Source organism: Symphalangus syndactylus, chromosome 14 (genome assembly GCF_028878055.3).
Source record: "Symphalangus syndactylus isolate Jambi chromosome 14, NHGRI_mSymSyn1-v2.1_pri, whole genome shotgun sequence".
Taxonomy (NCBI): domain Eukaryota; kingdom Metazoa; phylum Chordata; class Mammalia; order Primates; family Hylobatidae; genus Symphalangus; species Symphalangus syndactylus.
The window spans coordinates 41124172-41141958 of NC_072436.2; the positions used below are offsets into that span (position 1 = coordinate 41124172).

The 17787-nt window shown below is 42.3% G+C and overlaps 1 protein-coding gene across 5 annotated transcripts; it reads left to right on the top strand.

Moving 5' to 3' along the window:
- The first annotated feature begins 216 nt into the window (after positions 1-216).
- LOC129461652 (DNA-directed RNA polymerase I subunit RPA1-like) lies at positions 217-17781 on the top strand. Of its 5 annotated transcripts, none has more exons than XR_010115402.1 (5): positions 217-405; positions 6248-6452; positions 7657-7810; positions 16470-16577; positions 17529-17609. XR_010115402.1 is itself a non-coding variant. In XM_063616633.1 (4 exons), exons 1-4 carry the CDS (start codon positions 347-349, stop codon positions 17155-17157), a joined length of 426 nt encoding a protein of 141 aa, XP_063472703.1. In that variant the 5' UTR covers positions 223-346; the 3' UTR covers positions 17158-17520. The 5 variants fall into 5 exon arrangements, 2 of the variants coding, with proteins under 2 accessions (XP_063472703.1, XP_055096854.1); XR_010115403.1 differs by lacking the exon at positions 17529-17609 and adding an exon at positions 17730-17781 and having other exon boundaries at positions 223-405; XR_010115404.1 differs by lacking the exon at positions 17529-17609 and adding an exon at positions 17104-17510 and having other exon boundaries at positions 223-405.
- The last annotated feature ends 6 nt before the right edge of the window (positions 17782-17787 follow it).

A 17787-nucleotide genomic window follows, 5' to 3' on the forward strand; every position in this document is an offset into this window, starting at 1 on the left:
AAGCTCATGGTTTGAAAGACTTTGTCACGGAAGCTAAAAGCTCTATACACCCGAATTCCCTCGGAGGAATTTTCCTAAATAATTATTTTGATGTCTTATATATCTTTGATTGTTTTCAAAACAAAAGAGCGAGCAGAGAGTCGTAAAACTGTTTGTTCCCCCCCCCATGCAGAAGTGATCTCATCCACGTAAATGTTCCTGCGACCGCTTCCGCGCGCAAGCGCACTTTGAATCGCGTGGTGACTTCCGGCTTGAGGGTGAATGAAGAATAGTCAGGTGGTGAGTGGAACGTCTCTCCGGGTGTCGGAATTAAAAACGGACCTGGAGGATATTGATCTCCAAGAACATGCCCTGGCGGCGGCTGCAGGGCATTTCCTTCGGGATATATTCGGCTGAAGAGCTCAAGTAAGGAGTTGGTCGGGTAGCTTGCCCAGCCTGGCTCTTGAGGTCGGCGCCCTAAACTACGATTCCCAGAAGCCCTTGCGCCCAGTCTATCGTCTGAGTCCATGCTTGTGTGGCGCTTGTCCTGCTGGGAGCCGTAGTTCTGGGAACGTTCCTGGGCCGGCGTGGACTGCCTAGGTAAGAGTCCGGTGGGGCTGGAAGAAAGAGTTTGCGCTGGGGGTGGGGGAATATAAGGGTGGGGAGGGTCCTGGTCTGCAGCGTTATCATCTGCCAGTCTCCTTGTTAACTAACAAGCATTTGTGGAATTAACCATAATGTACCTGACATGGTTAATTAGGCACGTAGTAAGTTTCCTCTTGTTTGTAAAACGATTGTCTTTCAAGTGTCAGTTCAGGCTTTAACTTCTCTTTGCTAGGACCCCACTATATTCTGGGTCTGGTTGTTAAACCAAGGGAGCTCTCTTTAGTCTTCATTTTGATCAAGGTAGCATTTGACATTCTCCAGTGCACTCTCTTGAAACTTTCCTTTCTTCCAGAACCTTATTTGTCTTCAAGTTCTCCTATTTTTATGACAAATACTTCTACCTCCCTCTCTTCCTCTATCGATCTATAACCCCACAAACATTTATTGAGCATCCAGTTTTTTCCAGGCACCACGCTAGGCGTTAATGACACATTGGTGAGCAAGGTCTGTACCTCGTTTTACTCCTTAAATGTTGATGTTCTTCAAGATTCTATTCTGGTAATGTTTTCTTCATGGTAAATATTGCCCCTAGACGATCTCACCACTTTCATGATTTATAGTCTCAAATTTAAATCCCCAGCGCAAATTTATTTCCCTGATTTTCAGACCCATTTGTTCAGCTGTCTGTACATCTTTAATTGAATTTTACACAGAGATCTTAAATGCATATCAAAAACTCAACATGGCCAGGCACGGTGGCTCACGCCTGTAATCCCAGCACTTTGGGAGGCCGAGGCCGGCGGATCACGAGGTCGGGAGATCGAGACCATCCCTGGCCAACATGGTGAAACCTCGTTTCTACTAAAAATACAAAAATTAGCTGGGCGTGGTAGCGGGCACCTGTAGTCCCAGCTACTCGGGAGGCTGAGGCAGGAGAATGGCGTGAACCCAGGAGGCGGAGGTTGCAGTGAGCCGAGATTGCGCCACTGCACTGCAGCCTGGCGACAGAGCAATAGTCTATCTCAAAAAAAAAAAAAAAAACTCAAAAATGGCATCCCTCTTCAAAGGGAGGGGTTACTTACCCCTCCAAAATGGTGTACCTAGTGCAAAATAGTCACTAGAAACTGGAAAATAATTCTAGATCTCTCCTGACGTCTAACTTGTTTATTGGGCTCTTACTTTGTGTCACCTACATGTCTATTTGTTCTTAGTCTCCTTTTTCTCCCAATTGCTACTGTGTTGCCTCTGGCCCTTATCTCATATTTGAATTGTCTTTTCCTTCCACCCTCCCCTTGCACCTCTCAAGTGCATACTCCACACTGCTGTCAAAATTATTCTTGCAAAGTGCAAATGTAGTCATGTTACTGTCACCCTTAAAACCCTCCAAATGTTCTCCATTTCTCTCAGATAAAGTATATTTTCTTAGCATAGCCTGCAAAGTCTCCCATGATCAGACCAATGCTGATTTTAGCTATAACATCATCCCTTCTTCAGCCCTATTAAACCACCTGCATATTCCAGAAACCGCCATCATATTTCAACATCTGGGCCTTTCTTTAAGCTATTCCCTCCTCATGCAGTGTCCTTTCAGCCGAAAGGAGGTACTTCCCTCTGTCCCCTACCCAACACACACACCTGAAAGCTCAGTTCACCTCCCTCATGTTCTGAGGTCATTTTGCACATGGTACAGTTGTCTGTCATGGTGCTTTAGTGACTTTTTGTGCTTATGTATATTTGTCTTCCTCCACTATCCTTGAGCTTCTTATATATGTCACTCTTGTCTTTTATCCTCAAGTCTGAATAAATGGATGAACAAACTCCCGAGCCACAGCTCTGGTATCATTGGTAACAGTGTGCTAGCCCAGAAATTCCAATTATATCATCACCCCCGTAAGTGGATACGGTTTCATCCAAAAGCAGAAGTGTGTTAAGTTGCCTGAATTTTTAAAAAGATAATTGTGGAGTTTTCAAACAGGTTTAGGATTGAGACATTTCAATAATTCTGCCACCTTTTATTGTGCCAGGTTCTAATAGCTTCCCATCTCACTCAGTGTAAAAACCAAGTCTTTAAAAATGGCCTGGAGGGGTCATTTCAGTCTCCTGTTACCTCTCTGATCTCACCTCTATTCCGGCTACCCTGACCTCCTTGTTGCATCCAGAGCACCACGGGCACACATCCACCTCAGGACCTTTGCACTCCCTGCTTCTTCCTCCCGTAAAACCCTCTGCCCAGGTGACTGTATGGCCTGCTCCCTCCCTCAACTCCTTCAGCCTTTGCCCAAGTACCTCTTTAGTGGGCTTCTAGGACCACTTGCCTACTCCGCTCTTCCCTTTCCCTGCATTATTTTTCGTCATAGCCCTTTCTGCCATCTAACAGACTATACATTTATTTTGTGTCTGTTCCCCTTCCTCCAACAGAATGTAAGGCCTGTAAGCATAGCAGTTCTTGTCTGTTTCCTTAGCACTTAACACTGTCTGGCACACAGTGAGCACTCTGGGTATTAACTGTTGAGTGTGTGAATAGATGGATGGAGGAGCTAGCTGCTCAGTGCTTGGCACTTTCAGTCCTTAACGACACCCATTCTCAGTTCTTAACACTCATTTGTGGTTGCACCTCCAGTAAAAAATTCAGGCCTAGAGAACAAAATGTCTCTCTAGGAAGTGGCAAAGGTCATCTTCAAACCTAAGTCTATTGATCTCAAACTCTACTGTCTCTGGTGGAATCCTTGCTAGTTGCCCCTACTCTTGATCCCACTCCTGTAATGGTGAGAGGGACTTTCTCCTCTACAAACAGAGAGGAACTTTGTTCCAGACACTGTATTTTCTATATGTTATCTTCTAATCATCCTGATAGAGCTGCTGTGATGCCCAGACTTCAGGTGAGAAAAAAATTAGGTAGTTATCAAAGGACACAGTCAACAGAGTGAAAGGGCAACCCATGGAACGGGAGAAAATATTTGTAAATTCTATATCTGATGAGAGATTGATATCTAGAACATAAAAAGAACTCCTACAACTCAACAACAACGCAAAATTCAATTTTAAAATGGACAAAGGACTTAAATAGACATTTTTCCAAAGAAGACATACAGGTGGCCAGTGAGTATGTGAAAAGATGTTGAACATCACCAATTATTAGGGAAATGCAAATAAAAAGCTCCTCAAATCCAGTAGGGTGCTACTATCAAAAAAACAGAAAGTAGTAAGTGTTGACAAGGGTGTGGAGAAAGTGGAACCTTTTTGTATACCATTAGTGGGAATGTAAAATGGTGCAACCACTATGGAAAACAGTAGGGTGGATTCTCAAAAAACTAAAGACAAAATTAATTACCATGTGATCCAGTAATTCTGCTTCTGGATATGTATCCAAGGAATTGAAAATAGGATCTCAAAGAGATATTTGTATACCTATGTTCATAGCAGCATTATTCACAGTAGTGAAAAAGTGGAAACTACCCAAGTGTCTATAAATGGATGGGTTGATAGATAAAATGTGGTATATACATGCAGTGGGATATTGTTCAGCCCTAAAAAAGGAAAAAAGTTCTGACACATCCTATAACATGGATGAACCTTGAGGGCACTGTGCTAAGTGAAATAAGCCAGTCACAAAAGGACAAGTACGGTGTGATTCCACCTAATATAAGGTACCTAGAGTAGTCAGATTAATCAAAACAGAAAGTAAAATGATGGTAGCGGAGGAGATGAAGAATTACTGTATAATGGGTACAGGGTTTCAGTTTTACAAGATGAAAAAGGGTTCTGCAGATGGAGAGTGGTGATGGTAGCACAATGCAAATGTACTTAATACCACTGCACTGTACTAATTGAAACAGTTAAGATGATGAATTTATATATATTTTATTACTGTTTCAAAAATGAAGATTAAAGAACAAAAGGTAAGTAATTTCTTCAATGTTACCCAGTTCAGGGTTGCGGGTGGACTCTAGATTTGTGGGAAGAGACCACACGCACAACTTTTGAGTTAGACCAAGTTTCTCGTGAAATTAGCTTACTCGCAGCAAGGTGACCATATAGACAAGAGCCACAGCAGCAGATCTGCCTCGCTGTCGCCTTGGCCCTTAGAGTGACACTGGCCATGCAACATAGAATCTTCTAGAGCTGAGCAGCTTAGTTCCTGATAGACTAACACTGTTTTACACTCAGAACATGTCACCACTCATGAAAACTTGACACTATTCTTGTGCTTTATTAAAGGGAGTGCTTACATCATTAGGGGACTCTCGTTTCAACCTTCAGATTTCCTCTAGGCTGTCAGATTGGGATGGTTTCTTTGTCTTTATTTTCTAAATCAGAAAGGAGAAAGTTGTAAAAGCAAAGTTAGCCTACTAAACATAGTTGTGTCCTATGGGAGCACCTTTCAAACCAAACATAAAATGTGATGAAACCTTTTTTAAGGTTTGACTAAATGTGTTTAATGCTGTCAAATTTACTGTTTCTGCATACAGGGATTGTTGCATCACATTCCCTTCATTGAACTGGGTGGGCTTTGGAGTTAAGTCTATTCCATATCCTGCCTCCCCCGCATTCTGTTTGTGTCACCTGGATTCAATCACCTAACTTCCCTGAGCCTTGGTTTTGTCCTCTGAAAAGTACATGTAGTGATGACCATTTCAGAGGATTAAGATCAGGACAAAATAATGCAGCCAGGCATGGTGGCTCACTTCTGTAATCCCAGCACTTTGGGAGGCTGAGGCAGGCGGATCTCTAGAGCTCAGGAGTTGAAGACCAGCCTGGGGGCCGGGCGCGGTGGCTCACGCTTGTAATCCCAGCACTTTGGGAGGCCGAGGTGGGCGGATCACGAGGTCAGGAGATCAAGACCACGGTGAAACCCCGTCTCTACTAAAAATACAAAAAAAAATTAGCCGGGCGTGGTGGCGGGCGCCTGTAGTCCCAGCTACTTGGAGAGGCTGAGGCAGGAGAATGGCGTGAACCCAGGAGGCGGAGCTTGCAGTGAGCCGAGATTGCGCCACTGCACTCCAGCCTGGGCGACAGAGCGAGATTCTGTCTCCAAAACAAAACAAAAAAAAACCAGCCTGGGTAACACGGCAAAATCCTGTCTCTACAAAAAAATATTAATCGAAAAATTGGTTGGGCATAGTGGCACATGTCTGTGGTCCCAGCTGCTCGGGAGGCTGAGATGGGAGGATCACTGGAGCCCAGGAGTTCGAGGCTGCAGTGAGTTGAGGTTGCACCACTGCACTCTAGCCTGGGCAACAGGAGTGAGACCTTGTTTAAAAAAAAAGGATAATGCTGCCTGTGAAGCAGTCAGTGTATAGTAGATGCTTAACTCCTTTTTATAAACAGTTTACCAATGTACTTAGTGCAAGTTTTGTTCTAAATCTGTTTTTAAGAAGTTACCACTCATTCATTTAGCACATATGTATTTTATGACTTATTCATTTAGCACATATGTTTTTTATGACTTATTCATTTAGCACATATGTATTTATTAACTATTGGGTACCAACTTTGCACTTAGTGTTGGGGTGCGCTAGTGAGAAGGACAGACAGAGATTGTGCCCTCCAGAGCTATCAAACAGGCATTAAATAATCATTTAACTATAGTTTTGTGTTGGAAAGGAAACATCAGAGAGGTTGGTAACCTTAACTTTCCTCTTGGTCTTTTTTATGCCCTTAGGAAATTAAGTGTTAAATCCATTACGAACCCTCGGTACCTGGACAGCCTGGGGAACCCATCGGCAAACGGCCTGTACGATTTAGCTTTGGGCCCTGCAGATTCCAAAGAGGTGTGCTTCACCTGCGTGCAGGACTTCAGCAACTGTTCTGGGCACCTGGGCCACATTGAGCTCCCACTCACGGTGTATAACCCTCTCCTCTTCGATGTAAGTGCTGCCTTAGTTGTGTGGGTCTCAGGCTGCTGGTGGGATTTCTGAGTGCTGCCTCTCTCCCACAAGAGTGGTCTAAGGAGGTTAAGCCCCAGGCACTCCAATGAAAGCATTCTGTAGAATGAGATTTTGAAGCTTTGAGCCAAATACAATAACTTCAACTTACCCTGTGGCCCTAAATAAATGAATATCAGTTTGATTCCAGTTGAGTAGAGCCACAGCCTGATTCCATTTGCGTGGAGGGTCGGGGAGAGTTCAGATTCATCCGCTACACCTTTTGTTTCAGGGTGTTTGTGCTCTTCAGAAATCTCAGTGGCACCTGCCTGGTAATAGAGAGAACTGCAGTATTCTCAGGGTCTCCCTGAGCCCCTCAGGTGTCTCTGTAGGCACTTGTGTGGTGGCAGGAGAAGCAAAGCCCCAGAAAGCCCAGCAGTGAGGTCAGAATGAAGCTCCTGTCTAGAGTCATGCTGGTACATTTTCAGCTTTTTATTTCAGCTAACCTCACCTCCAGGATTTTTTTTTTTAAGCTACACATATATTGGTATACATGGACATGATTTTTGTCTGTTAATCATGTTAAAGAGAAGTGTCTTTTTTTTTTTTTTAAGACAGTGTCTCATTCCGTCTCCCAGGCTGGAGTGCAGTGGCTCGATCTTGGCTCACTGTAACCTCTGCCTCCTGGATTCAAGTGATTCTTGTGCCTCAACCTCCCGAGTAGCTGGGATTACAGGCACGTGCCATCATGCCCAGCTAATTTTTGTATTTTTACAAAAATTACAAGAGGCAGGTTCACCGTGTTGACCAGGCTGGTCTCAAACTCCTGGCCTCAAGCGACTGTCCTCAAGTGATCCGCCCACCTTGGCCTCCCAAAATGCTAGGATTATGGGCGTGAGCCACTGCACCTGGCTGAGAAGTCTCTTAATTAAATCTTGGAATAAAATAAAGATATTTGTCTACCTCAGGTTGTACACCCAAAGTAAATTTCAAATCTAAATGGATTAAAATAAAACCTTAAAAGAAAATAGAGGGGAATATTTATCTGGTTCTTAAGATAACAAAGGCCTTTCTAAGCATGTAGGCTGAAGTAGAGTTTTTAAAGGACTAGACTGACTACATAAAGAAACTTGTGAGGATACTGAAAATCACCATGACTACTGTGTCTCTTTCTAATATCCTGTTTGTTTTTATTCCCTCTCTTCAGAAGCTGTACCTGCTGCTTCGGGGCTCTTGTTTAAACTGCCACATGCTGACTTGTCCCCGGGCCGTGATTCCCCTCTTACTCTGCCAGCTGAGGGTTCTGGAAGTCGGGGCCCTACAAGCAGTCTACGAGCTTGAGAGAATTCTGAACAGGGGAGGTGGGTAGCGGTGGGCACAGGAATCAGGAAAGGCAAAGTGGTGGGAACAAGAGATGCTTGTATGTTGTCGTAGTTACCATGCCCATAGTCACTAGAACGGTTGATCTTTGTGTCTTATAACTGGATACCAACAGCTGAGTGTGAAAACAGGAAGCCGGAAGAATAATGAAAGGAATGTTCATAGAAACAATAGTGAAATACCATTTAATCAATTTATGAGCTTTTTCTGATTTTCTGGACCAAGGATTCAATCAAGGTTTATTCAATCAAAAGACATTGCTTTTGACTGTTACATCTCTTTGATCTGTCTTAGAGTAGAACATTGTAATGTAGAAAATTGTTTTTCATGATACTGACTTTTTTGGAGACTCAAGGCCAGTTGTCTTATAGGATTTCTTACATTTTAGATTGTCTGATTATTTCCTGTAATTAGATTCACATTTCGGCAAGAATACAACCTACATGATACAGGGTACTTTGTATTGCATCATTTTAGGAGGCATATGATGTCAGGTTGTTCACTTATTGGTAATACTTACTTTGTTTACTTCTTGTATTTGGTTTTTTTGGTCTTTTTTTGTATTAACACATAATATTTACACATATTTTATGGGGTACATAGTGATGGTGTGATACAGACAGTGTATAGTGATCAGATCAGGATAATTAGCATATCTGTCCTCTCAAACATTTATCATTTCTTTGTGTTGCGAACATGCAATATTCTCCTTCTAGCTGTTTGAAACTATATTATTGTTAGCTATGGTCATCCTATAATGGTGTAGAACACTAGAATTTATTCCTCCTGTCTAATTGTAATTTTATCTCCTTTAACAAATCTCTTCCTGTTCCCCTCTTTTCCCTACCCTTCTCAGCCTCTAGTATTCTCTATTCTGCTTTTACTTGTATGAGATCAACTTTTTTTTTGGCTTCCACATATGAGTAAGAATGTGCAGTGTTTAACTTTCTGTTCCTGGCTTATTTCACCTAATGTCCTCCAGTTCCATCTATGTTGTTGCAAATGACAGGATTTCATGCTTTATTATAGCCAAATAGTATTCCATTGTGTATATATATACCACATTTGCTTTATCCCTTTATCTATTGTTGGACATCTAGGTTGGTTCCATATCTTGGCTATTGTGAATAGTGCTGCAATAACCATGGGGGTGCAGGTATCTCTTTGATATACCAATTTCTTTTCCTTTGGATAAATGCCTAATAGTGGGATGCTGGATCATATGGTAGTTCTATTTGTAGTTATTTGAGGAACCTTCATATGTTTCCCATAGTGGCTATTCTAGTTTACATTCCCACCAACAGTGTATAAGAGTTCCCTTTTCTCCACATCCTCACCAGCATTTGTTTTTTTTTTGTCTTTTGGCGATAGCCATCCTAATGGGATGAGATGAAACCTTATTGTGGTTTTGATTTGTGTTTTCTCAATGACTAGTGATGTTGAACATTTTTTCATATATTTGTTGGCCATTTGTATGTGTTTTGAGAAATGTTTGTTCAGACCATTTGCCCATTTTTTAATCAAATTGTTTGGGATTTTTGCTGTTGAGATGTTTGAGTTCCTTATATATTCTGGATATTAAGCCACTGTCTCTAAGATGAATAGTTTGCAAATATTTTCTCCTATTCCGTAGGTTGTCTTTTCACTCTGTTGACTGACTACTTTGCTGTGCAGAAGCTTTTTAGTTTGATATAATCTCATTTGTTTATTTTGGCTTTTGTTGCCTGTGCTTTGAGGTCTGATTCATAAAATATTTTTCCAGACCCAATTTTGAGTTGATTTTTATAAAGGGGAGGGGTGGAGATCTAGTTTCATTCTTCTGCATATGGATATTTAGTTTTCCCAGCATCATTTATTAAAGGCACTGTCCTTTTCCCCAGTGTGTGTTCCTGGCACCTTTTGCAAAAATCAGTTGGCTGTAGATATGTAGATTAATTTTTGGGTTCTCTGCTTTCATTGGCCTATGTTTCTGTTTTCATGCCAGTACCCTACTGTTTTGGTTACTACAGCTTTGTAGTATATTTTGAATTCTGGTAGTGTGATGTCTCCAGCTTTGTTCTTTTTACTCAAGATTGCTTTGGCTGTTCAGGGTCTTTTGTGGTTCCATACAAATGTTACGATTTTTTTTTTTTCTGTTTCTGCAAAGAATGTCATTGGTATTTTGATAGGGATTGTACTGAATCTGTAAATTGCTTTGGGTAGTGTAGTAATTTTAACAATATTAATTATTCTGATCTATAAGTATGGGATGTTTTTCCATTTGAATCCTCTCCAGTTTCTTTCACCGGTGTTTTGCAGTTTTCCAAGTCTTTCACATCCTTGGTTAAATTTATTCCTAGGTATTTTTTTGGTAGCTATTATAAATGGGATTGCTTTCTTGATTTCTTTTTCAGCTAATTCATTGTGTGTAGAAATGCTACTGATTTTTTTTATCCTGCAACTTTACTGAATTTGTTTATGAGTTCTAAGAGGTTTTTGGTAGAGTCTAGGTTTTTCTATTTATAAGATTATGTCGGCTGGGTGTGGTGGCTCACGCCTGTATTCCCAGCACTTTGGGAGGCCGAGGCGGGCAGATCACAAGGTCAGGAGATCAAGACCATCCTGGCTAACACGATGAAACCCCATCTCTACTAAAAATACAAAAAAATTATCCGGGCATGGTGGCGGGTGCCTGTAGTCCCAGCTACTCAGGAGGCTGAGGCAGGAGAATGGCATGAACCCAGAAGGCGGAGCTTGCAGTGAGCCAAGATCACGCCACTGCACTCCAGCCTTGGCGACAGGGCAAGACTCCATCTCAAAAAAAAAAAAAAAAAAATGAATATGTAATCTGTAAACAGGGACATTTTTACATCCTTCTTTTCAATTTGGATGCCTTTTCTTTCTCTTGCCTAGTTTCTCTGGCTGGTTACTTTTGGATAAAGTGGGGATAATCAGATCTCTATTGTAAAGAGATATTTTTTTCATAGTTAATATTTACATGAGAATTTCTGGTGCTATTAAAAATACCTTATTTAAAATTTCATTTTGTTTGTTGATATGTAAAAATGTTATTGATTATTTATGAAGCAACGTGGCAAAATTATCTCATCAATTCTGATTGTTTATCTGTAGATATTTTTAGATTTTCAATACAATCCTATCTGCAAATACTGGCCTTTTTGTTCCTTTCCAAGCCTTATATGTTTTCTTTTGATGGCTAGGATCTACATTACTGTGTTGAAGTGGTAGTGGGTATCTTTGTCTTATTTCTTGTCACATAGAAAAGTTGTTTCCCTTTCCTGTTCTCCTCCCTCTTCTTGGATACTTCAGTCCTGAAGACATTAGGTGAGCGGAGCAAGCTGGGATTCCACAAAGAGACATGGCCTAGTATGTGGTGTCTGAGCCCCAGCAGAGTGAGCAAAGCTTTGTGGGAAGGGTGTCCCTGCACAGGGACTCAGCCAGAGCAGAGTGAGAGGGGATCCCTGCACGTGTGGGCAGCCCTGTGCAGAATACCAGAGCTCGAATAGGGTAAGGAGGATGTTCATTTGGAGATAAAGGCACAGCTTAGAGTGTGAGAGCCCGAATCAGGTGAGAGGGTGTCTGTGCAGGGTGGCCCAGCATGGCGTGTATGAGCCCAAATATGATAAGGAGGGGTCCACAAGGAGGGTGGGCTCATGTGGAGCTTGAGCCCAATTTGGGTGAGGGCTCCACACAGAGGAGGGGATGATGGCGGCAGTGGTGGGAGAGTGGATACATACGGGGGGAGAGAGACATTGATGAATAAGTACTTAATTGATTGAATATGTACTTAAGGGTAGTGGGGGCCAGGTTTTAACTATCAGAAAAGAGAGTTACAAATATATGAAAGAGAGAAGACAGCATTAATCCTGTATTGTTAAAATGAAATTAAAAGTTCTGGTATAAAGTGTGTGTGTACACATGTATTTTCCCCTGGCCCTGTCCCTGAAAGGGCTCAGAGGAGTGATAGTAATAGGCACACCTAGCACCCCTTTCTTGTTTTCTAAATACTATTCTCCACTGAAAAAGCTTCTTGGAGAAATGGCTGATCTAGAGCTGGGACAGAGAAAGTACAAGACCAGCCTGGAATGTCACATGCCAGAAAGGAAGTATGTGCTCAAAGAACGATGAGACATGTCCAAAGGGCACAAAAGCCTGTGTAAAGGGCCCACTCTGGCCAAATCTAGGACAGTTTGAGCATCATAATAAATGATGATACTAAGTGATTATAACCCATTGAATGAAGTAGGAATCCATGAAGCTACTTTTATGTTGATATAAATGAAAGAATGAATTGAGTGACTGAAAGTTTAAGTAATAGGCTACTTACGCACTTTCAAAGTACCCTCCCTCCCATACACACACATAATCTTTTTTAATTACGAAGGTCAGAGGGAGAATAACTTTACCTCCCATGGAGAAGAATTCTTGCCTGGCAGTCACCCCCTTACTCAGGTGATCAAAGTGAAACCTACCTGATGGGACTGACTGAAATCATGCACCCCCTTATAGGATGCAGTGAGAAGAACACAACAGTGCTTCTGGATATTCCTGCCAAAGATGTGTTAGCCGAATCTGATAATGAGGAAACATCAGACATGCCCACAATTGAGGGATATTCTATAAAACTTGCCTTTAATCTTCAAAACTGTTAATGACTAAAGACTAAGGAACTATTCTAAACAAAGGAGACTAAAAAGTGTAACAGGTGGCTCTAAACTGGATACTTTTGCTATAAAGGACATTAGTATTGTTATTTTGAGACAGAGTCTGGCCCTGTCATCCAGGCTAGAGTACAGTGGCACTATCTCGGCTCTCTGCAACCTCTGCCTCCGGGGTTCAAGTGATCTCCCACCTCAGCCTCACGAGTAGCTGGAACTACACCCAGCTAATATTTGTATTTTTTTAGTCGAGATGGGGTTTTGCCGTATTGGCCGGGCTGGTCTTGAACTCCTGACCTCAAGCGATCCACCTGGCTCGGCCTCCCGGAGTCCTGGGATTACAGGTATGAGCTATCACTCCTAGCCTGTAAAGGATATTACTAAAGGAGTTGGCAGAATTTGAATGGTGTTTGAGGAGTAGAAGGTAATAATTTATCAATGCTAAGTGACCATTTTTTAATGATTGTATCATGGTCATATTTGTGAGTGTCCATGTTTATAGAAAATGTTCACCAAAGTATTTGGAGTTGATGGTATATCAGATCAGCAGTGTACTGTCAAATGGTTCAAGAAAGATAGATTTCTGGAAATACTTGGAGTTTTTCTATAAATTTGAGATGGTTTCAAAATATAAATAAATTGTACCCTTAAAATAGTGAACCCTTTCAACATTTCACTATAAAGTATGGTGTTTACTGAGCTTTTAATCAGATTAAGGAAGCTCCTTTGTATTCCTATTTTGCTGTGGTCGCTAAATATTAAATTTTATCAAATACCTTTTCAATATATACTGAAATTTTCAGATAATTTGGCTCCTTTTAAACCAGCTAACATGGTGAATGACTCCATTCCTTTCCTAATGTTAAACTAACCTGGGATTCCTGGGATAAACCCAAATTGTTTATGATATATTACCTTTTTAATATGTTGTTGGATTTGATTTCTTAATATTTTACTTGGGATTTTTGCCTCTGTAATCATGAGTGAGATTGGTTTACATTTCCTTCTCCTATTGTCTTTTTGGGTTTGGGTATCTAGATTATGTCAGCCTCATAAAATAAAGTAAGATAATTCTTTCTTTTTTTTTTTCAAGAGAGTCTCACTGTGTTGCCCAAGCTGGAGTGCAGCGGCGCAATCTTGGCTCGCTGCAGCCTCCGCCTCCCGGGTTCAAGTGATTCTGGTGCCTCGGCCTCCCAAGTAGCTGGGATTATAGGCGTATGCTACCACGCCCAGCTAATTTTTGTATTTTTAGTAGAGACACTGTTTCACCATGTTGGCCAGGCTGTTCTTGAACTCCTGGCCTCAAGTGATCCACCCACCTTGGCCTCCCAAAGTGCTGGGATTACAGGCATGAGCCACTGTGCCTAGCCAAGTTAGATAATTCTCTCTTTAAAACACCCTGGAGGAGATTGAAGACATAGTATGCCAGCAGGGCAGTGCCACACATTTCTCTTCAGCAGGTGTCCTCACAGGGACTAGTTGTCTTTGGCTCCCCACATGACAGACGACTGCTCAAACGCAAAGGAACGAGATCACATCAGCGGCTATGGGAGCCACCCTGGCCTAGAAGCCCCATCTCCCAGAAAGGAATCAATATTGTTTCTAACAGTTCCACGGGCTGTGTTTCCAGGGACCCTAGGATATGCCCAGCTAGGACCCAGGGAAGCTCAGAGCTGTAGTCTTTCCAGTCCAGATATAGCCTAACCAATTGGGGTCATTTTTACCATCAGTAGTGTTGCCTAATAACACAACTGACATTTCTACTTTTATTTATTTATTTGTATTTATTTATTTTTTGAGACGGAGTCTTGCTCTGTTGCCCAGGCTGGAGTGCAGTGGCGCAATCTTGGCTCACTGCAACCTCCGCCTCCCAGGCTCAAGCGATTCTCCTGCCTCAGCCTCCTTGAGTAGCTGGGACTACAGGCAAACGCCACCATGCCCGGCTAATTTTTTGCATTTTTAGTAGAGATGGGGTTTCACCATGTTGGCCAGGCTGGTCTTCAACTCCTGACCTCAGGTGATCCGCCTGCCTTGGCCTCCCAAAGTGCTGGGATTACAGGGGTGAGCCACCGTGCCTGGCCTATTTCTACTTTTATTACATTTCCGAGGGAACAGAGCTAAAAAATTAACTCATGGTCAAATGTGTCCAAAAGAGAGATTGAGAGAGAGAAAGAATTTTCTTAAACCAGTGCTCACAGTAAGTTATATGTTTCTAGGAATTTCCCCATTTCATTTAAAGTTTCAGATTTATTGGCATAAAATTATTCATGGTGCCTCCTATTATACCTTAAACTTTTTTTTGTAAAATATACACAGAAATGCATTGATTCTATGTACAGTCCAATACAAAGTAACTATCACCCTTAGAGTCCAGTTCAATGTCAGCATAATGTTTATGTCCCCAAAACCCTCCCTCCTTTCCCTGTCCTCTTGTGTATTTATTTTTGACAGTGTGTCTGCCATTCACCTTTAAAAATTCTTTGTTGGGGCTGGACACAGTGGCTAATGCCTGTAATCCTAGCACTTTGGGAGGCTGAGGTGGGAGGATTGCTTGGGCCCAGGAGTTAAAGAGCAGCCTGGGCAACTTAACAAGATGCTACCTCTAGTTTTCTAATAATTATAAAAATAAATGTAAAAATAAAAATCATTTATGGGAATAATTTGAGGGCTAGGATGATGCTGCCTTCTCCAGAGAAGATTCTCATTGCTTCTGCTGTGTGCATGGCACTGATGCCAACTTGGGTCTGTCATTATCCAGGTTCAACGCTTAAAGCTCCCTGGATGGCCTGAGTGATTGTACAAGGGCTGGTAATTCCTGATAGTATAGTCCTTTGTGTTCCAGCCTACTATGTTTATGTGTTGGGGGGCGAAGAATGATGGCTTCCTGTTAGATTTCTAACCTTATACTAAAAAAGCTTTAGGTTTTTAAATTTGTTCTTTTTAAAGGCAGAATCTCACTGTGTTGTTTAGGCAAGCACTGGAGTGCAGTGGCAATTCACAGGTACGATCATAGCGCATTGCAGCCTCAAACACCTGGGCTCAAGCGAGCCCCTGCCTCAGCATCTGGAGTAGCTGGGACTGCAGAGGCACCACTGTGCCCAGCTTAGGTTAAGACTTTCATTTCTGTTTCCTACATCATTTGAGAGTTTGTGAATAAAAAGTCAAAATTGCTACACTGGAAAATGTACTCAAGGCCAGGGCTCCTGGGGAGCATCATAGGCATATTCCCTGGGGCACGTGAGTATACCAAGTGATGTCTTGCCTCAGCACAGCACCAAAGCTCTGCATCAATGCATGTGGCTGCATGCTTTTTCATCTTGCTAGATTCCTAGTTTCCCTTTAGTTTGCTCTGGTTATTTATTCCTCACTGTCCTGTCAGCTCTTCAGAACGTTAAGATTTTTAAAATATTTTAACCTATCTTGGTTCTTTGCAGTCTTAGGTTTGGTCTGGGGAATCCAGCCCACCATTATTGGAAGTAGGATGTTCTCATTTGATTGTTTTTTTTTTTTTTTTTTTTTTTTTTTCGAGATGGTGACTGGCTCTGTCACCCAGGCTGGAGTGCAGTGGTGCGATCTTGGCTCACTGCAACATCCCCCTCCCAGCGATCTTCCCACATCATCCTACCAAGTAGCTGGGACCACAAGTGGATGCCACCACACCTGGCTAACTTTTTGTATTTTTGGTAGAGACAGGATTTCACCATGTTGCTCAGGCTAGTCTCAAACTCCTGAGCTCTAGTGATCCGCCTGCCTCTGCCTCCCAAAGTGCTGGGATTACAGGTGTGAGCCACCATGCCTGACCTTGTTTGATTTTTTAACAGCGATGCTGTCTCACTCTTTTGAAAGTGCAACACAGTAGCCATAGTTTCTTTTTCTCCCTTCAAATGAACCTTTTCCACCCTTTGAGAGGCTGGTCCCAGTTGTGCTGCTCATCGGAGGTGTACATTACTGTGATAATGGAGTTTTCCTCTTTGTTTTCCAGTTTCTGGAAGAAAACGCCGATCCCTCTGCCTCTGAAATTCAGGAGGAATTAGAACAATACACAACTGAAATTGTGCAGAACAAGCTCCTGGGGTCCCAGGGCGCACATGTGAGTTAACACTGTCTTTCTCCCATGCTGTTTTGGTCATCATTTTATCACTCTCCCTCTGTGCTGTCCTTTGCATATACTTCTGGCTTCCCAAAGTAGACCTGAGTTTGAATTTGAGCTCTGCCTCTCATGAGACCTGCAACCTCACAAATTACACAACTGTCCCTGAGTGTCCACTATCTAATCTCTAATGCCTACCTGCAGGACCAATGAGAGGATTATGTGACATATGATTTTGGTATAGCATCCAGCAAGCCTCTTCTTAAAAAATGGCATCAGGTCTTTTTTTCTTACTCCAACACTTCTCTCTAACCCACCGCTACCTTATTCTCCCCTCCATACACTGCCTAATTATTAATTTGTTCAACGAATGAATGAATGGGTAGATAATTCACCTGTGATACTAGTCTTGAAATCTGCTTCACTTCATGCCTGGGTTTCACACCAGAAATGCTGATTTAATTGGTCTGGGGTAGGGTCCAAGTGGAGTTACAAAAGCTCCCAGATGGTTCCCATCTGCTGCCAGGTGCAGAGCCACTCATGTGGCTGGACTGTGGATGTGCCTTCCTCAGAACCCTGAGGTCCTTCTGAGGCAGGCCAGCTGCATCCAGAGGGCTTCCTTTTACAAGTGAAGGTAACTAGCGCTTATTGAGTACTGGCTGTATTTCAAGCCCCCACTGCATTCATGATTCTTTATCTTAGTAAGAGCTTACTGAGGTGGTTATTACTCTTATTCCCATATTATAATTGAGGAAACTGAAGGCTTCAAGAGGTCACTCAGTAATTATCAGAGATCAAGTATATTAGGGTTCTATGGAAGATTTTGTTTAAGAAAGTGGTGGTGGGGGTGTTTCCTCTGGTTAAAAATAAAAGGTGAAAACATAAAGTAAATATATTGGATTCTCTTCAAAATGGCACTCCTAGGTTCTCTGACTTTTTTTGAAAAAACAGGTGAAGAACGTGTGTGAGAGCAAGAGCAAGCTCATTGCTGTCTTCTGGAAGGCACATATGAATGCTAAGCGCTGTCCCCACTGCAAGTAAGTATCAGGGCCCTTGCCCCAGGTGAGACGCCTCTGGGCAGTCACTCGTTGCTGTTATTAAATATCTTACTGGGTTTTTTCTCTCCTCAATCACAACTGTCCTCCTGCGCAGGACCGGGCGATCCGTTGTCCGAAAGGAACACAACAGCAAGTTGACTATCACGTTTCCA

Bases quoted from the DNA above. Each gene is read 5' to 3' on its own strand.
- LOC129461652 (XM_055240879.2), top strand. From the start codon at position 347: ATGCCCTGGCGGCGGCTGCAGGGCATTTCCTTCGGGATATATTCGGCT. The intron at 6,453-7,656 runs GTAAGTGCTGCC...CCCTCTCTTCAG, and splicing joins ATAACCCTCTCCTCTTCGAT to AAGCTGTACCTGCTGCTTCG. The intron at 7,811-16,469 runs GTGGGTAGCGGT...TTTGTTTTCCAG, and splicing joins GAGAATTCTGAACAGGGGAG to TTTCTGGAAGAAAACGCCGA.